This window comes from Thunnus albacares, chromosome 19, assembly GCF_914725855.1.
Source record: "Thunnus albacares chromosome 19, fThuAlb1.1, whole genome shotgun sequence".
Classification (NCBI taxonomy): Eukaryota; Metazoa; Chordata; class Actinopteri; order Scombriformes; family Scombridae; genus Thunnus; species Thunnus albacares.
The window spans coordinates 22,316,496-22,339,029 of record NC_058124.1 but is presented as its reverse complement, the minus strand read 5'-3'; the positions used below and the strand labels follow the sequence as shown (position 1 = coordinate 22,339,029).

Below are 22,534 nucleotides of genomic sequence, written 5' to 3'. Positions count from 1 at the left end.
CATTTAACAAATTCTGCATCTCAGTTTTTTTCCACATCAGTGTAAAATCTTTGATGTGTTGCATTTTGGGAGATTTCACCCTAATCCTTGTGAATGCAGATACTATCTATCTCAATTTCTGGACAGATTTTGAGGCTATTGTGGGGTGTTTTTTTGTAGCTGGCAAGTTGATGAAGTCTGGCTGTGATAGGAGAATGATGGCAGAAGTCATTCGGGAGTTTATTATAGTCGCTTTTCACCGTAAAGGAAAAGAAGGTGGAAAATCACAGGTTTTATCCTCACTCTATCCTCATTATTGTGTCAATTCACTGCAGCACTGATCCTCAACCTGCTCAGGGATGTCACACTCGTCTCACACGTTTGTGTATGACAGATGGAGAAAAGGTTAAAAAACATATATACCTATACCTGCCTCTCCTGTCTGTCTCTCTCTAGGTGAATCTAGGCAGCCATCAGTACCTGTTCACAGTCGATGTGAACCCATCTGAGATGCCTTGCCTCTGCCTCAGACACGACGTCGACGCTCTGTTGTGGCAGCCGCGTCCCGACCAGCCCAGCAACATGTGGGAGCACATCGCCACCTTCAATGCTTTGGGTAAGAGCTTCAAGTCAAAACAAACTCATTGTGATTCTTTCAAACAGGCGTACAGACATCCTGAAAGCATTAAACATGCTGTTTCTAAAGTATCTCCCAGAAAAACTGAATTTTTGTATTAGACATAATTATTTATGATTTATTATCCATGTCCAAGTTGAAACATGATACATCATTAGAAAGATAAAACCTTGAAAATGAGGACATCACAGATCACTAGTTTCCTCGCTACATTGGAGCTTGATGATGTAATGCTGGGATTAAGATGTCAGCCATGTAAACACCTAGTGATGTCATCTTCTTAAGGTCATATTTTTGGCATTAATGTTGCTGATAAAAGTAACACAGTAGAGTTTTCCATATAAATCAGCAGTCATCACTGACGCATCACCTTTTAAGTTTATATGTTGAACTTTTTTAGCGAACAGTTGCTTATTTAAACATCCAGGAGTTACAGAAACACATTATCATTCATTTGGAGTTTCTGTCCACCTGGTGAATGTAAGTCCAATATTCACTCTCTTTTATCTCTGTTTTTTGCTCTCTCCCAACTCCTGAGGGAAATATCTGAGTCTGTAGCTGCTAAATGCTCCACTCTGATCAGCTTGCCACTAACTGTCTCTGTATGCCGTTTGGTGCTGAGCAGGTAGAGTACAGTGGGTTTTTAGAGCTTTTTTTTTCTGAAAACAGCTGTCTGCCGCAGCCAAAAATCATCATGAGACAGTAAACCAAAACAGTAAAGCTGCAGCCAGACAGAAACTCGCTATAAAGCTCTGTAAAGCCGAGGGAAGCTGCAGAATAGCTGATAATTCTCTGTCGGTTCATCACTACAAGCCTCTCATACTAAACATTTTCATTTGATACGTTGTTATTATAAAAAATATTGATTATAGCCGCTTTAAGATCTAATAAAAATGCCGAATGCATTTCTTACCTCATAAAACAATTGCAAAACCTTAACATGCAAACTTACTACATTGTATAGTTAAATAAAAACAATTATTTGGGTGGTTTAACCTGTTTTGCTAGTTAGTCGATTAGTCAAGCTTTCTAACCAAGTAGAGTCCATTTGATAGATTTGGTATTTTATTCCATATCAGCAAAACGTTTTAGTGAATGAATAGAAAATAAAGTGGTACTTGAGCTGAAAGTGAGCTGTCAATCAAACGTGATCTGGACACGCCCACACAGTCCTGAGAAATGGTTTGAACAGCCAAATGAGCTGTTTTTGAGCTAAATTTTCTAATAGTTATGAACGTTTATTTTTATTCAGATTTTTTGTGGATGCTTAATGAGCCACTCAACTTTGATATCATTTATGCATTTTTATGATTTCAAGCTACGTTTCCAGAGGCTTTAAATCTATTTGCAAATGTCTTCTGAGGATTTACTCAAAATACAGCCAGTAGATTTTATTTGAAGTTTTTTAGGTTACATTGTAAGTCGGTACATTATACTAAAAGGATATATTAATAATTGTTAAGGCTATTTATGTAAGTACATTTGATTTAACCTCTGCATTGGTAGAAAATTGGCTTGGGGAGAGCCTGAGTGTCCAGAGTTCTTGCTTTCTTCTTTTGCCACCTCATCTCTTTCACTACAGTCCACTTTGAGTCCACTTTAGAACAAGCTCAGTCACAATAACGCCAAAACAAGCTATTTTGTCCCCATTTGCTCCACTACCAGTGTATCTAGGGTAGTATCCAGGATTTACTAACATTTATCACTGTACTAGGATTATAAAAAACATGTTCTTTGTTTGACAGTGTGAGAATCCCTGAGATTTGAATTGCATGGATGTGAGGTGCTACAAAAGACACTTAAATATAAGTCTCACGATGAAAGAGGTGACAGGAAAAGACCTCAACAGTCGGCAGAAATGTGTACCTCTGGGCGTGTGGTGTGCACGTGTCGCTGGATTACATAACAATCAATATATAGACCTGCTCATTAAAACCACTGCTCCTAGTGGTAAAAAAAAACCCCACAAGCTACCTTTTATGATTAGTGAACATTAGTAAAAGTATGTGGGAGTGGTCAGCATTCTCAGTAGAAGCCTTCCTTCATTTCCATTTTTGATGAATCACACCAACTCGAGTTGAATAATTCATTCTTACAGCTATTAACTTTGTTTATATTCACTCTCATGCAGCTGCCGTGCCTCCGGTGCTGTGGCGGATAGACGACAAACATTTTAAATGGCTGCAATAAAAGCCCAGTAAATGATAAGAGGGTGTTTACCGGCGCTGATTTCAGCCTACGAGGACACAAAACGAAATATATGAAAGTTGTTTGAAAACAGGGTCATTAGCAGGTCTCTCCTCTGCTGTGCATATAAACCATTCAAGCAGGTCTGGGTTATATTTTGCCCATTAGCTCAGTCACTGACTGATGTGTTGACTGTTCATCTAACTCCAAATCTTAAATCAGATACTCAGGCCATCAACCACTGTACCCACTTCTAGAGCCGCGTCTCTTTCAATCTCCGTCTTGATTTAATTTATCTACTCATCTATTTCTCCTCAACGACGGCATCTGGAGCATGTTTTATTTCAATTTTCCCGTTTGGCAGGTATGACATCTTCATTTGTCTGCCGCTAACACCGCAGAGTTTTGCCAATCTGTCCATTTCTGTGTGAAATGTATCATCCAATTTGAGAATATAAATGGATCCCCGGTGATATTTTCAGACGTTATCTCAGCGAGCCAAAAATGAGACTCAGAGGAAAATTGGTGAAAAAGTATGTTTGAACACGAAAATCAAAGCCTGTTTAGGTGCAACAGAAAGGACTCTGTCATTATTATAAATGGCTTTCACCTCGCAAATGAGTTTATATATATTCTCATATAGAAAGATCCTGCACTGTCGGGACAAACATTAGTCTCAAAATGTTTCCCAGTCTGACAGAGCAGAATTTATAATTCAGTATTGGGTTGGGAATAGATTGTGCTGGTCGAAGCTCTACTAGGCAAGATTTTGTTTTGTTTTTTTTTGTTTTGTAAAACTAATCTTATTAGCCTTAATGAGTAAGTTGGGCAACTGAAGAGAAAAATGCCCCGTCTTGTGTTATTGAAATGCCCTTGTCTCAGATGGGAAATCTCAGAACGCAGGTAGTAGCTAATCAGATTTTAAGAGTGAAAGATAATTTGTTTTTCAGCAGCAAACGAGCCCCTTGCCATCGAAAGCTCAGTTCACTAACATCTGATCTTTTGTCCTCTTGGTATTGTGTTATGTGACCACGTACTTTCTGCTTTGGTAGATATGAGGGTACTGTCACTGTGGGCAGTTTACAGATGGCAAATGATTTTAATGAGTTTAAACGTCCCCTCAAGACATGTTTTAAGACATTAAAAAAATACTCTGCTTTGAAAATGTCTGATATGGTTTTTCCACAAAAAACTGCAGTTACCTTGTAAAACAAAATCTGAAAATTAATCCTCTGTTGTCCTTCTGCCTCACTGAAAAGCCCAGAATCTATGATATGCAAATATATTTTTCTTTTCAAAATTATAATAATCCAAACTGGTCGTGATGTCAGAAGTCATGCTTGTAGGTAAACGCTTTAAACTCAGATTTAAGGTGAGCACAGCAGCAGACGAATGTGAAAACAGCCGTCTCGTGTCAAACTCTGCACATACGTCATTCTGCACAGTGAAGCTCAAACATCCAACTGATGTAACAATAAAGCAAAACACATTTTTGAGTAGACAAGGAGCATTCAGAGCTTGAAGAACAGAATAAGAAACCGAAAAGCTACATCAGTGCTGCAACTACTCTAACTACATTACATTCATCATGATTAATGTGTAGATTGATTTTTTTAATTAAATGACAGTTCAAAACACAAAGATATTTATTTTACATTAACATGAAGCAGTTAATTAACAAATCCTCATATTTGAGAAGCTGGAACCAGCAAATGTTTGTCATTTCTGCTTGATAAATGACTCTTTTTATGACTCAACTAAGTGATTCATTGTGTCATCATTAATGATTTTATTCATGTGTTACATCTGTTGAGGCATTTTGAAGTGGATTTCATTATTAAACATGTATGTAACTGTGCTACGTTAGCTGTACTCTGCACTTAAACTCTGCTGCATGATTAGTTTTTAAGCTGTTTTGTTTTGTTTTTAATTTTGTTAATTGTTTTCCTGCAATCATCAGGAGGCACATGCACATCCATAAATATTTGCAGGTGCTGGATAACAATAATCTGAAGCAAAAGGATGAAAAAGTACAGGCACTGTGCTTTCTTGTTCCCAGTTGTTCTTTATTTCTACATGGACAACTTTTCAGCCACTGATGGTCTTCTTCGAGTAAAAGTGAGGGATGTACTGTATATGTATATAATGATGAGCTGTGTCCTTTGTGATGTCTGACTTTTATTCTTTTGTCCAATTCTTTTCCCACCTACACACCAAATCCAAGACAAACGATTTGGAGCTGCTAATGTGCAGTTTACAGTTCATCAGGCAATCTGAAAAAATCTAGGCGTCACAGTGGTTTTCATGTGTCTGATTTTTATTGTTAAATTTTTTTTTCATAGGCTACGTCCAGGCATCCAAACGGGATAAGAAGTTCGCGACCTGCGCTCCGAACTTCTCCTACGCTTCACTGTGCGAGTGTCTCCGCCGCGCGTTCATCTACCGACAGCCGTCGCCGGTGGAAACCGTCCTCTTCAACAGGAAGCAGGGCCGCCAGGTGGGGCAGGTTGCCAAGCAACAGGTGGCCAGCCTGGACTCCGACAAACCGATTCTAGGCTTCAGAGCGACCAACGAGAGACTGTACATCCTGACCTCCAGTAACCTCTTTGTTCTAAAAGTCAATAATAATTAGATTTGGGACTTTAGATTTCAGATTTTCATCTCATTTCACCCTGAAAGTGAAATCATTCCAAACTTAAACGTCCTTGTGTGCAAATTTGTGCTTCATCTGTCTGTATTCTCCTCATGTTTCACCTGTCACACGTCTTCTGTGCTACAATATGTCTGTACAACCAAGAAATAAAGAATCATGTTCAGAAAGACAGATTATAATAATAAATGTTCACAGGAGCTGAATTTTTTTTTAAGGAAATTCTTTAAGGCAACACACTGTTATATTATGGATCACATTTGATGATACTGGATGTCACTTACATTTCATAAACAGGTACTGTAGTGCTGTTTTAATGCTCAGTGCATTCATTCCAATTCCAAAATAATTAATACTTATTTCCATTAATGAATGACTGGCGTATTGTTGGCTGGCTGTGTTGCACTGAGGGTTGGTTGTCGCGTTTTGTCAGATGGTGAGTGGGGAGGAGGACACATGAGGAAATCCCTCCGCTTGACTCATTTTACAATCATTACTGTGGAAGTTATGAAAGAAGCAAACATTCATTTCCATATATCTCCATAAACATGTTTTAAAACATTTACACTGACTCACTGTTGCATTAGCCTCAATCTGGGATGGACCTCAAGCCTAAAATCTCAAGTGGCATAAAAATGCAAATGTGTTTGCACATGTAAACATCCTGTTGTCTTCTTGATAAGCCTTTATCTAGGTTATGAGAAACCAGAATATTGTGGCATCTAAACTCTTTCTAAATGTTTTTTTTTCCTTTTTATGTTGGATTTGAAGGTTGAAATGGAAATGCTACACTGCTCATACAAGCTAGAAATATATTTATAAATGCTGTGGTGTGATTTTTGTTCTTGAGCTATTAAACTAGAGTGCGTGTGTACCTCAGCAAGATGTGACACATGATGGAGAAAAGTTCACATTTTAAGCATTAAGCAACATTTTCCTTTTCCATTTTAAGAAATCCTGAAGAAGTCCACTCAGCCAATCGACCAGCTAAATACAAAAACGAGAGACACTAATGGACTTTTTTTTTTTGTGAAAGAAAAGGGTGGTTTTTAAAAATATATATTTTCTTTCATTGTAACACAAAAAAGAACCGAGAGAGACAAAGGATGAATGTTTTTTCTGCAGGGTTTGATCCAAAAAGGCAAGAGGCTTAAACATCCTCTTTGGATTCTGCAAGAAACAGATTAATATCAGTGTCTTTTCATGTTCAAAGGTAGCAAGAAACAGAACAGCTAGTCTGTGTTTGCTGTTTGCTGATATTCAGTAATTATAGGAGAACATAAGTCCATGTTTGCTTTGCGATGACCCAGTCAAAGGCAATTTGGCTTTACAATTCAGTAGTCTTGATCAGGATGGGCAATTTTGTGAAGACTATATGCAATTTATGTCCTCATCTCCCCTTGAGTCCTGCAAGTTTCTGAGACGATTCGTTTTCCTGTGCTAAGCCACACTATTGGCCGCAGGTAATCACCCTTTTCTCTTGGCTGTCATTGTTTTGCTCAGGAAAATCCAGTTTTACTCAGAGTTTTTATTTAATTATCGGTGTGTAATTGAATCAGACTGCACCGCTTGTTTTTTATTAGGTGCACCAGCATCCCTAGATTACTTGAAGGGGGCCTGTCAGAGCCGCTAATGTCTCTGAGGATTAGCTCTGTGTTTACTCAGACACAAAGAAAAAACACGTTGTCAAGCCATCTGACCGCAGAGAATTGGATAATGAAAGATAGTTACAGCTCACTCTCTGTATTTCCCAAACCTCCACATCGCCGCTTTCAGATATCACATCACACATCTTTATAAATCATCTTTTTGAGAACTTGATTAAAAGAGAATTTTCCAGATTGACAGACATGCTGTTTTAAAATTTAATCAGTCCCGTCGAATGAGTTTCATTGGCTCCAGGATCAGGAAACTTGATCTAGTTTTACATTAAAATCAAGTTTCCCAAAACAGGGTCAGTTTTTTCAGTCATATCATGCAGTAAACATTCAGTACTAGTATAAGATATTTGTTGTAATCTGTTAATCATAATCAAATAAGGTGGACTCTGATGCTCAAGGATTAGTCATCAGTGCTGACTCAGGCAACCAACTGAGTCATATGACATTCAGTAAAATTAGCATGCAGCTTTAATAAAGGTAATCACATTTTATTCATTTAAGTTTATATTGCAGGATGACGACTGCTCCACCTGGCTAGATCTTTGTAAGGTGCTGGAAGCATCGATTTCTGCACACTTAGATCTGTGCAGGATCTCACTTTATTTTGAGCTCAAAATCAGACATGATTCAATGATGAACAGGGAGGTAAAAAATAACTTATCCCATTCTAATCATTGGCAGTATGAGATACACCTATGCACCGGTGGTAGAAGCTCCACCTCTTGGGAATTGTAGTTTTTAAGTGAAGCATACAAAGGGGAGCCATACTTGTTATAGAATAAAAAAAAAAAGTATGGAAAACAGTGAATATAGAAAAGAAAAATACGATCAGTAGTACCAGCACATCATAAATCAGAGATCCCCAAATCTATAAGAAAAAAACATCTCAAAACAAAAATAGAGCTATGGAGGGCCATCATGAACTGTAAGCCCCAAATTCTATACTACAAATGAAGAAAAGAAACATCTTGATCACAGCAGAACACTCATATCAAAGTCCTTGTTGAGGTTTTATACATTTGTTAATTATGGCTTCAGGTGGAGCCCGACTGATTGAGATATTTGATATCTATATTCCAAATTCTGCGATACAGACAGTATGATTACAGAGTGTTACACCATAATCTGAGAACATTAATATTCAGATGTGAATACTGCATTTGGTACGCATCTCAGATCACGAGGACACGATATGAGGACATAGTGATTGATAAATATCTCAGTAAGAACACAAAGCAAAGAAAGACAAGGAGGACAAATACAACAATGTCTTCAGATAGGATAAAAGGAATTGCACCAAGCTCTTTATTAGGAACACCTGTGAAATATAATGCAATAACATACATGAGGAGGGCAAAATATTAGGAATACTTATCAATATAATGCACTCCAGTACATCACCACCCACTACAACTTTAATAATAAACATAAAGTAGAATTATCATCAACTGAAAATGTATAAGCTTCATAAAAGTAGAATTTATGGCAGAGTTGTTGTGTTGGATTGTACTGGATTGCACAGACGTTCCTAATAAATTGCACAGTGAGTGTATATCTGTGTCATAAAACTGCAGTTAAAGGTTTAGTTGTGATGAGGGATCAACTGTATATCTTGATGAATATTTATTCAGATCAATATTTAAGATTTCTTACCCTCAAATATAAGTAGTGGCCCAGTTGTGATTTAAAGATGTATATAATAATAAAAAATAATTTGTCTGATATGGTTTTTCCACAAAAAAATGTTTAATTATCTTGTTAAAATCCTTAAAATTACATCTACTCAAACTCTGCACATACATCATTCTGCACAGTGAAACTCAAACATCCAACTGATGGAACAAGAAGAAAAACATATTTTTGAGTGCAGAGGGACTTTAAATGCACTCACTTGGTGATTTCATTTTGTCGTCCTTCCAGTATGATGCCAAGAACTGGAAGCTACTCCATAACTTCTAAACAACACCGTCTCAAATACATCTCCTTAACTTATGAGCACCAGGTGCAGGTTCAGGTTAGCATTTTTATGTAATTGCACATGTAAACATCCTGGTGTCAGAGATCTTGACAAGGCCTCATCCAGGTTTTGAGAAACCAGAATATTGTGGCGTCCAAACTCTTCAGTGATCAGTGTCTGTCAACAGGTGTGTCTCCAATTTAAGTGACGTAGTGGTAAGTCAATATAGTAAAAATATGATGACAAAGAAATGATGTAAAGATGATTTACACTGAAATGAAGGTGAAAACAGGAGATAAACTACTGTTGCTCCTGTTTTTCATTACTAGGTTCATGTTAGAATCATGTATACAGAGAGATGCATAACATGTTTCTCTTTTCATATGTCATATCCTGTGTAAACATTAATTCATAGATAGGTTAATAAGGAAATGTAAATATTTTAGTTTTGGTGTAATGAGCATTGGTATTTGCTTTAATTCATCATTAATCATCAGCTGAACTGTTGGTACATCCTTCAAATGCTATATATTGCTATATCAGAGTGTTATTATGTCATCTTAACTGTGAGGAGAACCGAGAGGCCTTGTGATTTTGGTTTGTGATTACAGAGCTCAGCAGCTCCAGATGAGACCGCTTCTCTCTGCAAGGTGTAATTGGCACCTTTTCAAATGATTAAAGTAAACAAACCCACATATTTCTTCGGTAAGAGAATCACATAGGTAAATTGTTATTTGGTTGATTGCACATTCTTCTGTAATGAATAGAGCTCCTCCCCTGCTGGGATCACTCGCCGGAGGGAAAGTAATTAGATGTTATGGATGTCATACCTGCATGGTCGCCTTTCTGCAGGCAGCGGTTGTTAGGACAGCGTAGAAGTACGTTAGCATCTTGAAACTAGACAGATTACTTAGAAAAGGAGTGTAGTGTTTTCCATCAACCTTGTGTTGTCAGTGTTTGAATGTGTTGAAATTATAGATATATATATTGCAGAAAACTTACAGTCTGCTGTATATTGTGCAAGGTGTGAAACAGGGCATTGTGAATGATTACAGGCTGCTAGACTGTAATTAAAGGAATGGTTTGACATTTTGGGAAATGCGTGTATTCATTTTCTTGCTGACAGTTAGATGAGAAGATTTTTGATATCAGGCTTTGGCTACATGGATGCTTTCATTGTCTTTTTATGGGAAAAGGAAAGAAAAATGTACAATAACACCAGTTGTGTCCTTGAAATATACGGCCAGATAAATTCTGGGCTTTACAGCACACTGTAAAAAAAGAAAAAACAGCAGCTGGGTGCCAATAAAATACTGTAAAATAACAGGAAATAACCATCTCATAAAAATACAGTAATTGTCTGTAACTAAAATGCAGTTTATAGTTTGAATTTTACATGAAATCTTATGTATTTTTTAATTTTTGTATCTTTTGTGTTTTTAAGTTGAGTTTAATTACACGTAATAACAGGTTTAGGTGAAATCTTGTATATTTAATTATTATTTAATGTAATAAAATGATTTATCACTGATAAACATTTGATATACCTTTTAAAAATGTCAAAACACTGCTGTAAAACAGATGATCAGGTTTATAATCTCATCAATCCACTTAATTTAAGATCATATTAAGTGTGATATGAGTTACATGTTTTTCATGTTATTTTACATCTGTAAAATATATTCTGTGAAACTATATTTCTATAGTTTTATTGGCATTTTAATATACTTTTTAAATACAGGAAAAATCAGTAAAAACAAAGATTATTTTTTACAGTGTAGTTGGATTTACAGCACTTTGTTTCATTACTGTATAATATGAAAACTGGTTTTCCATCACAGTTGTTGGAGAAAAGGTGACTTCTCTTTGAACAGCGACACTCCACTTGTAATTATTATTCATAAAAGCCGACGCTGCTCCCTCGTTGCAGGAGAGCTGTAATTACACCACCCCTTGTCTTTGTTGCTGTCTCTGTCCGGGGTGTCATAACGAACATTACAGTCCCATTATGACTGAACAACCTCTTTTTATTGTGCTGAAACACATTTATCTCAGAGTTAATGAGCCAGAAAGTTTCTTAACTCTACCTCTCTACCTCTCTCCCCTGCTCATGCTCCCTCTTTTTCTTTTTTTCTGATTGTACTTTGTGTATTTCTTTCTCATCTTTCCCCTCACGTCAGCTCATCCTTTACACCTTGTCTGTTTTGACACTTGATTAAGCTACATTCAGACTATTATTAATATTACAGCGAGGATGCACTGTTATTTAACTTCCTGAGGGGTACTAATGTAATTCATCTAGTTCAACGCTTGCATCTTGCAGATAGTCTGCTAATTATATCCTGTCCTACAGAAACATCATTTAAAGAAGTAGTCCACAAGTTGTTTTAGATTTTGTCCTTGTCACTAATGGGTAATTGCTGTGGTGTTTCTGCACTGCAGTTCCCTGAAATCACCTGTCAAGCAAACAGTGTTGGTGACATAATGATGTCTTTTAAATTGTTTTTAGGCTAACTTTGTCACAAAAATGTTGTAGTTAATTGCTAAATGCACAAAACTGTAGTAATGTTATAAGAATAAAAAGCTGTTAATTTTGTTGTGTAGATATTGTAAGACTAATGTCCCGTATATTCATTACAGTACATTACAAAAATGGTTGTGAGTTATATTATATGGTCAAGCAACTACATAAATAGCAGATACAATACATGGCTGCACTTCAACATTTTGCCCAGTCAGTAATCAGTGATTTTTCAATTACAAGCAAGTTGGAAAAAGTAGGTAAATTTAGCTTCAGCTAGGCTAGCGGTTGCTATCTTACCTGCTAGTTTTAACTTAACAGAACTCCATCACTTCACTGCGATTTTTACATGGGAAAAGCAAATGTTAAAAAGTCAGTTTTGACCAGATATGTAGTGAAGTTTCTGCATTTTGGCTTTGTGGGGCAGTTGTTGTGGTTGCTGATTAATGGACCAGGTTTTTTTTAACATGTGCATCAAGTACATTTGTCATCTGTCTTTTCTTCCAGCCCACACTGAATGAAGATCAATTCTTTTGCCACAGTCCCACAAAACACGTCAGATAAATACAGGTGGTGCTGCTAATGCTCGAAAAACACATTGGTGTTGATCGATAGAGCAGACACACAATGGCTGAGCTGTGAGGGTTTTTAGGTAAAACAGCACTGAAAGCATATTTCTTTCAAGTCCAAACACCTATTTTATCTGACTGCAGAGGTGTCAGACTGTTGCCTTCACCCAGAAACAGTGGAGATGAATGGTGAATAGTTTCTGGTGCTCAAAGCTTTGAAAGATTACATTAAAAAGTTTCAATGATCTACAGAATATGCTGTTCACAGTTGTAATAATGACTATTTCTTCAGTAGTACTGTTTGCTGTACTGTTTCTAATGTTTTTTGGTATATATTGAATTAATTTAATAAAGTACATTGTTAATACTGATGCATCGATGTATAAGCAGCTTTTTACTGTTGTAGCTCTTTGAGGTAGAGCTAACTACAGTTTAACCCAGACTTTCCCAACCTAGGGAACCTCTAAAGGGTCATATGATAAATCTGAGTGGTCATGAGACAATTAATGGGAAAAGGAAGAAGAAAAAACAAAAAGTTATTCCACACAAATTTGGATTCATTTTTCAGGCTTTTCTCAAATCTTTGCTTCTTTGTGAAATACTGGAGAGTTTTCAGTTATTTATTGATTTAATCTTTAATAATGTAGTGTTATTTACGAGGTCATCATATCTTATTTCATGTAACATTTAAATCTGAAAAGTAACTAATAGTAACTAATGTACAATATTTGCCTCTGAATTGTAGTGGAGTAGAAGTATCAAGTAACATCAAATGGAAATACCAGTAGATACTAATAAAGTACAAGTACCTCAAAATTGTACTTAACTACAGTACTTGAGTAAATGCACTTAGTTACTTTCCACCATCGCTTGTTTAGTTATTTTATTAAACTATCTCCATGGCTAGATACCACTAAAGGAAAATGTTGAGTTTTCTTTGTAATTTTTGGTGAACTGACCCTATAAATGAGTCAAAATGGCCTAAACACACATTGTTTAATGTAAGCTACATGCCGGCTACTGAGTGATTCTTGTAGTATAAACTACAAGAAAGGTCGCCTGCTCCTTTGTTATTGTACGACAGGTTTACATCAGAGAACTGCCTAAAGGTTAATGTCTCTCTGTGGACCGCCTGTCTTCTTTATAAGGAGTTTTATAGCCATTCTCACCTCGGAGTTTGCAGCCCATAGCAGACCAACATCTGCGTACAGGGAGGAGGGCTCACATCAAAACATTATTTACACTCCATAGAAATTGTATGAATCCTTTTGAAATTCCAGTCACGTAACTCAGCCCTGGCAATGGAGGTAAATTAGCAGTAACTGAAACGGTTCTCAGGCTGAGTTTTTATTAGGTGATGTGCGATGGATATGATGACAGAATTTGCATTTATTGGTGAGAAATGCTGTGTTTATGTTATCATATATACTCTCAAAATAAATCCAGTCTAGGAACGATGTCCATTTGAATGCAAATGAGTGTGACTGTTATGTAACTAATATAAATTTATAGATGGCAGCTGGTATTTTTTTTGTTTTTTTTAACATTAACATACTAAACATCAGCACATTTCCATTTTGTCAGAGGAGCTGTCTGTTAATGTCAACAAAACACTACATAAATATGATTTACTGTCTCTGTGGCTACTAAGATGGAAACATAGACACAGTATTCACAGTCACCAGTATTATAGTTGTTATGTAAGTAGACAGATAGATAAATGACCATGTGTTATTCTTTAATATACATTATGATTTTTTTTTTATTGTAATAAATCAAGATGACACATTTCATGTCTGTCTTTCTATTCTCTGATTCTCTTTAGGTCCTCCAGAGACAAAATACTGTGTTTTCAGTATCATTTGTTTTTGCTGCCTGTTAGCTGACATTTTAACCAAAAGCCAGTTGTTCAGTCAGTTCTTCTTGTTGTTCATAAGGAGCAGCATAGCTTTTGATGGCTGCAAAGACTCATTTTTAATCCACAGTACTTTTAATTAATCAATTAATTGCGTAGTCTTCAAAGGTCTTGTTTTGTTCAGTCAACAAATATTCAACTTACAATATTATAAAACAGAGAAAGCAATGTATCCTCACAATTGAGAAGCTGGAACTCGAGAATATTTGCCATTTTTTGCCATTAGCAACAGCCTGTCAGTCTATGAGGCAATCAGTTAGTCCACCACTTGGTCCAGACCAAAATATCTCAACAACTATTGGATGGATCGCCATGAAATGTTGAACAAACATTCATGATCCCCAGTGGATGAATCCTACCACTGGCTGATTTGGTGACCCTTCATCTCTCCTCAACAGTACATCAAAGTCTCCACTTGTCCATTGAAATATCTCAACACCTTCTAGATTGAGTGGCATAAAATTTGGTAAAGACATTCATGGTTCCTTGATGATTTATACTAATAATGATTACCTGACTTTTCATCTATTATCAAGGAGGCAACTGACATTTATGGTTTTGAGCAAAATGTCTGTAAAACTATTGAATAGATTGCAATGAATTTTGGTACAGAAATTCATGCCCTCCTCAAGGTTAATTGTTTGGTGGTTGCCTAATTTTGCATCTAGCACCATCATCAAGTACATGTTTTGAATTGTCAAATACTTTTTTTTTAAAGATTTTTTTTTGTTTTTTTCTCTTTTTTTCACTTCATTGGACGGTTACTGGCAAAGAGGGGAGAGAGATGGGTATGACATCCAACAAAGGTCCCTTGCCAGACTTGAACCAGGGACACTGTGGATATGTGGCATCAATTCAAGGAACTCCAGTTGACAAATACTTTTGACCTGCAAAACTAATGATATTCCCATCAGCCCCACATGTTGCCCGTCTCTTTGACGGTGGGCCATTCAGAACGGCTATTAACACCTCTGACAAGGTCTGACAACATATCATACAGAATAGATCTTTTCAAGCATGCAGCCTTTAGTCTTGTTGAGGCCTGTTAATGAGGTGATGAAGGCAGTGGATCAAACAGTTCAACCCTCCAGTCAGATATAAGAAGCAGCGTGGCCCCTGTTAGCCGCTAGGACTCATGTTTGATCCATAGAAAGAAATTTAGTTTCAGGAACATTGGATTTGTCCTTTTGAATCTTCTCTGTTGGGCTGAAGTTCAGTCCTGCTCAGTGTGGGTGGTTATTGAAGAGATGGGCATGCAGAACAATAAACATTATCACCTTTTTTTTTTTTAGAACATGCTGTACTTCATATAGAAAAGAAAGGTCGACACCCTCAAATGTGAAATGGGAATAAAGGTCTACTCTAATTTCAGAAACAACTTTATTTGGAACATAAACATAAAATGTACAAATGAACAATCTCTATATAACCATCAACATATTCACAGAAACATATTAATCCAAAAAGCCAAGGCAGAAGCTTCCAAATAGCACATCACAAAATAATATATATATATTATATTATATATAATGTTTTTGATGGGCAATAGTAAAGGCAACAGAGTGCATAAAAATATACAGTTATCCTCTTGTAGCTGCCGGACAAACAAATAAAAATCACTTTAAATACACAAGGAACATACACACACAAGTGCATGAATCTACTGAAACTCAATGCATGTATTGTTACAATCATTAAACAAAACTGTAGCTGTTTTCCCACATACAGGAGTGAGTGAAACCCTGTTTGCCTGCAACAGTAGCAGAGCGAGAGCTTCATCTTCCTCCACCGTGGCTTCTGCTGCTGCTGCTGCTGCCCAATTATATTCCCCTGTGTGGCAGACTGTGCTCAGAAATTCATGAACAGTCACTGATCTGGCAGAAAATGACAAGAAACATCATCATATCTAAACTAAACACGTCCATCCATGTTCACCGGCTCACTGACGGCTTTCACAACTAAAAAGCGAGACGAGCAAAGCGGTGGTTTGTTAAATCCACAGTTCACATGATACACAACACAGACCGAAACATTCACTTCACTTTGTTGCAATTGGAGATCATCAACACTAATGGTTAGATGAAAGCTAAAATATATCATTATGTTATATTACACTACATCTCTGTACCATTATATACAGTCTTTCTCACTTAAAATATTGAGGTTTACAACGACTGCTGCTGTACAAACAAAACTTCTTTTTAATATAATGTGTGAGTTAACCATAGAATAATCATTCAAGAATGATGGAGGCATCAATGTCTAATAAAGCATATATTATAAAGGGCTTATTAGTTGTAACTAATGCTGTATCAATATTTATTAAGAGATAAGTGTTAAGACTTTCCTACATAACCCATCAGTTCTGCACTGATAAATGTTTATGAGTTCTTAATAAACATATAAATACATTAATTAATATATTCATGACAGTAATCCATTAAGTCTGGAGCAATAAATGCTAATACGTTGTTAGTAAAAGGAATTAGGTCCAGATGATCCACAGCTCTAAATGAGATGGAAAGTGGGGCATTTTTCTCCCTAAATAGTCAGCAGTGATCCCTTGTGGTTGCTGGGAACAGTTAACTTGATGTTTGTCATGTTGCTCAAAGAAATATGTCAATTCCAGATGTTTTATTTCTGTAAGTAGACTTACAACAATCTAGTTGTGTCCATCTCATCCACATCTACATCGCCATTTTAGTCTGGAATAGATTCTGGCTTTTGCATGGGAAAATTACATCCCCATTCTGATGATGATCCCATCTACTAAGCTCTGATTGGCTCTGATTGTTTTTCCAACCAGGAAAACTACAGTTAATGAGCACAACACCAGATCTACTTACTATTTGAAAAAAAGGTGTCTGGAACCAGGTTAGTGTTTTCCAGCTGAATTTAATTTATAGTCGATTTTAGTCCTGGCTGCTTTGGCGACATGCGTGGTCTACTGGTGGTAACAGCAGGTGTGGCTTGAGCAGTTGCTTTATCAGAAAAACAACAGAGGAGCAGCTGGTGTTGTCTGTTTACAGTGCAGCCAAACAAACTCATGTTGTTTTTAATAAAGAAGTCAGTCAATAGCATGATGATGATTCCATGCTGCTCACGGTATTAGTGGTTGTCCACACAATAACGGGGCACAGGGAAGCTGATTTCTTTGCTGAGAAGTTGGAGGTGTGCAGCCTTGTTCCATTGAACTGCAATATTTGAAACTGATTCTCTGTCAAAAAATGCCCAAAATGACCGTGCCTTGTTTTGTGGACACATTTTTGATAAGCGATTGTGGGTAGCACTATCCTCAGTGACAAAAACATTAAACTTTCTGTGACTACTTCACAATAGAAGCCACCCTGCAGTTTGTTTGTTTTTTGCACTGGTGTGGTTTGCATCAGTGTGAATTAAATATGTCTCTGAAAATGTTGTGGTTAGCACTGAGGCTGATATCAGTGAGATCAAATTAAAAAACAGATTACGGGCATCATTTCCTGTGAATCCTTGTGCTGGTAGCAAATTTGAATGGCAGACTCTGTTACTGACATTGAAAACTACCATATAGAGGGATTCTTATGGGATGTAAATACACTGAATGCCTTTGGCTAAAAAAATCTGACATAAATAATACTGAAAACAGCATTTAATTTCATGCTAATCCTAAGGAATATAACTTTTAGCTACATAAAAAGAAAAATCAAGTTATGCTGGAGGGGTATACACAACAACCAAAGGGATACTTGGCAACTCAAAAGTTATTCTTACAAATGGCTTATTATATATCTATAAAGCATTATAAAAGTATCTGTTTCCTATGAATAAAGCCATTAGTCACAACTTTTAAACCCTTCATAAAGTATTATTTGTTTTGAATGAGGGTGATGCTGTGGGAGCTATTACTACACATATTAAACTTAATTTTTATGGCACTTTTTGAACTTAAGTTACAAAGTACTTTATACTGAATACCTCTCAGTAAACACTTGTCAATTGCAGTGGAAAAACCCCACAATGTCCGTACAGAGACTTAACCCCAGGCTCCAGAGCCCTCACAGCAGTCTGCCTTGGTTTTCACATGGTGCTCGAGGCTGCATCTGCGTCCTTCACTATAAATATAGGAACCGTTTTGTCAGTGAAGGTTCAGGTGTGACTCACCCTTTAATAGACTGTCTGCCTTGGAAAAACATCAGAGAAGCAGGATGGCAAATGGTTATCAAAGCTGCACGGGATGAGGTTTTTGGTATGAAAATACACCGTTCTCATCAGCCTAAATCAGGCAGACATGCTTGAAGCGGAGAAAATCCTGAATTTTGGTATGTACAGGGTCACTTCACGCATTGCAATTGGTGAATCAGAAAGGAGAAAGAAGAAATCCAAACTGTGACTCCATCCAGACTAAAGCCGCCCTCGTTGGCATCAGATCGTTTTGCTCCTGTCATGTCTTTTGTATCCTTTGGCGTAAAGCATCACTGACAAACACTGGTAAACATGTAGGTAGTTTAGTGACATCACATCACAGGATTTCTGGGTATTGGAGTTCACATTTTTTCCAGTTACCGCTCACAGCCGTGCAGTCTTGTGCAGCTTTAAAGATCAGATATGAGTCTTTGTGACACTGGCATTGAAGAGGTGGGGATGGTGTTATTGTTCACATTCAGGTTTTGTTGACTCAAACACAGTATCTTACTTAGGTAGGTCCAAGATAAGATAACAGTTGTCCGATTAAAACAGTGCTTATTTGTCAATGTTTGTGACTCTACAATGTGCAGGATCATTCTTGATGAAGATCATGTTTGGCTTTGTGCCTCAAACACTGTCATTACGCATCAGTGGATGTAATCTGTGTTTACATCTCCAGCTACAGCAGTCTGGCTTTGAAAAGGTCAGCAGGCACTCAGGAAACAATATCCGCATTTAAAAGACTCCATTAAGTGATGTTTCCAAACTCTTTAATCCTCAGGTGGCCCTCAGAGTCGTCCCTCTGGCCTCAAACATGGAGTCTTTCAAACCTCAAGCATCACTGAAATTCACTTTCCCATAAACGCAGGAGTCTGGGAACATCATTTTCTGATCAGACAGCAGTTCGTCTGTGACAGTAAGCTCCTCCAGCTCTGTTGTGAAGTGATCTGTGCTCTCCACAATTGACGTATCCTTGACTACGCTGTAGGTGAGGGCGACGCTGTAGGTGGCAGGTTTATCCAAGCTCTGCCGCCCGCAGCGGCAGATCTTACGGAAAGCAGCGCGAAACTTCTGAGACATGGCGTTGTAGATGACCGGGTTTATGGCACTGTTGAGGTAGATGCAGATCCGGCAGAAGAGCAGGAACCAGCTGTTCAGGTAGGCCCGGTCCAGGAAGGAGTTGACCACCACTAAGGTGCGGTACGGCATCCACAGCATGGCAAACAGGATCACCACCACTGCCAGCATCTTAGTCACCTGTAGTGGGCAACAAGGAGAAATATGAGAGCTGCCGCAACAGTACAGCTCCCAGCAGAGCCGAGAGGCAAATCAATACTGTTGTTGAGCAATGAACAAGTAAATAAAAATAACAAATGAAGAGCTGCACATGTTATAATGTGAAGGAGCAATGATTGAAAGATTCTCTAAGATAATCCGTTCTTGCACTTCATCATTTTGAGTTTATAGACATCCAGAGAAAAATGCTTTTTTTTTAGTTGACAGTGAAGGAGTTCTGGCCACAAATGATGCCACTTTTTAAAGGGTCATTTCACCCATAATACAAAAAGAAACAAAACAAAACATTTTCCAGCAAGTAGTATCCAAATGTTTTTTTTTGTTTTTTTTAAACATGCCCAGACTTTGTCATTTAAAAAATCTGCATGGAAAAAAGAGGATTTTTTCCAAGAACCTACCAGAAGATTGTGTTTTTGATATAAATATGTGATGAAGTGCAATGCAGCAAATAGTCATCACAAGCCACTCACTGAAGTATTGACTCTTATCAAATGCACAGAGAATGTAATACGTTTCTAATACACAATTTTTATTGGTATTTTCTCCAATTTAGTGGCATCTTGTCGAACTAATCTGCATTCTTTCAAGAATATTTATTTTTATTAGTTATCAATTGGGTAGTTAGTTAGGTAATTGGTTTTAATTGACGTAATTTATCTTGATGAACTAAATTTGTCAATTGTGTTGCAAACATTTCATGGCACATTGTGCGACAAAAACATATAAGATAGGAAATTTTTGCAATTTTAGCAGAAGTCTAAGGACAGTAGTTTGGTGTAACAGCTGTCAGCCTCCTGCACCCACCTGTCTGCGGGAGGTCGCGGTGGAGCTGGAGTGGCGAGAGTTTTTACAGCTGGTGCTCTTATTTATGGCGTGATTGCTGTGTCCGTTCTTCTTCTTCTTGTCTTTGGGGTCGGAGGGCAGCGGGTTGAGGAAGAGGATCCTGGCGATGAGTCCGTACAGGACCGCGGAGAGCAGCAGCGGTAACACAAAGAAGACGCCGAAATCGAAAAAGTAAATGGGCAAATAAAACTTCCTGGATACTCTGTAGCCGCAGGTGATGATGGTGATGTTGTCGTACACGAGCTCCTGGATGTCTGAAAGGTAGAACCACATCACGCAGTAAAGAGACGTAAAAGCCCAAACAAATAAAATGATTTTCTTTGCTCTGGACAAAGTGCACAGAAACTGAGCTTTAATGGGGTGGCAGATAGCGATGTATCTCTCTATGGTGAACGCGGTTATGGAACAAGAGGAGGCGTTGATCCCGAGGTACTGAAAGTAGGTGATGCAGAGGCACCCATAGTGTCCAAATACCCAAGATCCAAAGATACTGTCCGTGATAGTCGGTAAACCAGCAGCTGTCAGCACCATCAGATCAGCCACAGCCAAACTGACCAGGTAGCAGTTAGTAGGAGTCCTCATGTGTTTGGTAGTGAGCACCACCAAGATGACCATAACGTTTCCAACGATTCCCAAAACGCAAATCACGAAAAGCAGCAAACTACTTATCACTTTGTACTGGATACTGTAGTCCGTCCAAATCCCTAAAGTGTGGTTCAGCTTTGGAGCTGTTGTTAAGTTTTCCATTTTGTGTTATTGGCTCAAATATCCGACGAAAAAACTGGACTTCACGGCGGATTCGTTGCTCCCCGACGCGCCCAACAGGTTTTACGCGCGACAGAAGCGAGAGATCTACTTAAATCTGCAGGTCTGGAAAAGTGCAAATCGACGTCTAATACTTTAAAAGTGCACTCAGACTTGTGCTGCACATCACACCAACATGAAGTGCCAAAGAGCTGCTCGGACTCCGGTGTAATTCCGTGGTCGTGTTGTGCGTAAAAGGCGATCCGTCGCCTTGCTCTCGTCCGAACAAACTGTGTCTGTCAGACAGATGGCGATTTGGTTTTTGAGCCCTGCTTTTGGCACGAGCTCTCATTACGCACACGAGGGGATTAACCCATGATTACATTTTCGAAACCAGACCTCCCCCATCAACAAAATGAATCAATATATTTGTGTCTTTCTGCTGTTCTGACATAAATTGATGGGTTTTATTTTATTATCGACAAAATATAGCAGAAATCAGTGATAGCAATGCCTAAAAAGATGATTTTAACATACAGTATAGGTGTGCTTGGCACTACTTATTATGTTACTGTTCATGGATGTAATCTTTGGACTGTTTATCTGAATCCTCAAATCGATTTCAGGCTGAAAATCTGAATTCAGTTTGTGAGCTGCGTGATTTTACAGGGCAGTCTAACCTCCTCTGAGTAGCCCAGCTCAACAGGCTGACGCTTTAATGAATTAGGCTCCATAATGGAATTGCATGCAGTCTTTATATGATGAAGCTGGTCAATATTTGCTGGCTTTTAGGTGAAGCTGTAGGCTGACTCCTTGGTGCAGTGTTTCATTGGGAATCTAATTTAGAAGTAGATGCTTTTTGGAAGATGATGTAGTAGGCTGTACAAGCTCTTCTGCAGGACTGCATTTGCATCAAAACAGAGTCATTACATAAATAATGTTGTAAAATATGAATTGGATCGTTCTGTTATATATGTCCTAGTGACTTTCATGGATGAAGTCATGATATTGATCGAAGATGAATAAGGTGCTGACAATAAATTGTTTGTTGTTTTTCCAACTGCAATTAAGATCAGATTTTAGCCAGCATTTTAGAAATACTGAGGTCATGTGTCAAAGTTCATCCCAATGCAACACTTAACCCCTTCAGAAGATTTTGACCAGACAACAAAATAATAATTTATTTGAATATTCAGGTAACATTTTCTTTACTCTTTCCCTCGTCACGTATCTGTAATAAAATTCTGCTGGAAAAATACCGAATCCTGTATTTATTTACCTTAAAATTGTCAAATTTAAAGTCACCTTCCACTCAAAAATATGTTTTTCTTCTTGTTACTTCAGTTGATTGTTTGAGCATCACTATGCAGAATAATGTATGTGCAGAGTTTGACACAGAAGGCTGTTT

The 22,534-nt window shown here is 37.6% G+C and overlaps 2 protein-coding genes across 2 annotated transcripts in view; one reads left to right on the top strand and one right to left on the bottom strand.

Moving 5' to 3' along the window:
- The window catches only part of nudcd1 (NudC domain containing 1), a 40,088-nt gene extending 34,429 nt beyond the window's left edge, over positions 1–5,659 (top strand). Inside the window, exons 9-10 of the mRNA XM_044336269.1 lie at positions 436–595; positions 5,146–5,659. Of these exons, the coding sequence (XP_044192204.1) occupies positions 436–595; positions 5,146–5,435 (450 nt within the window). The 3' untranslated portion in view covers positions 5,436–5,659. The remainder of the gene's footprint in view (positions 1–435; positions 596–5,145) is intronic.
- Positions 5,660–17,809: 12,150 nt separating this feature from the next.
- trhrb (thyrotropin-releasing hormone receptor b) lies at positions 17,810–21,400 on the bottom strand. The gene is made up of 2 exons (XM_044335889.1): positions 20,344–21,400; positions 17,810–19,500 (listed from the first exon to the last, which is right to left on the bottom strand). The coding sequence occupies exons 1-2, from the start codon at positions 21,127–21,129 to the stop codon at positions 19,075–19,077; spliced, it is 1,212 nt and encodes a 403-aa protein (XP_044191824.1). The 5' UTR covers positions 21,130–21,400; the 3' UTR covers positions 17,810–19,074.
- Positions 21,401–22,534: the final 1,134 nt, after the last annotated feature.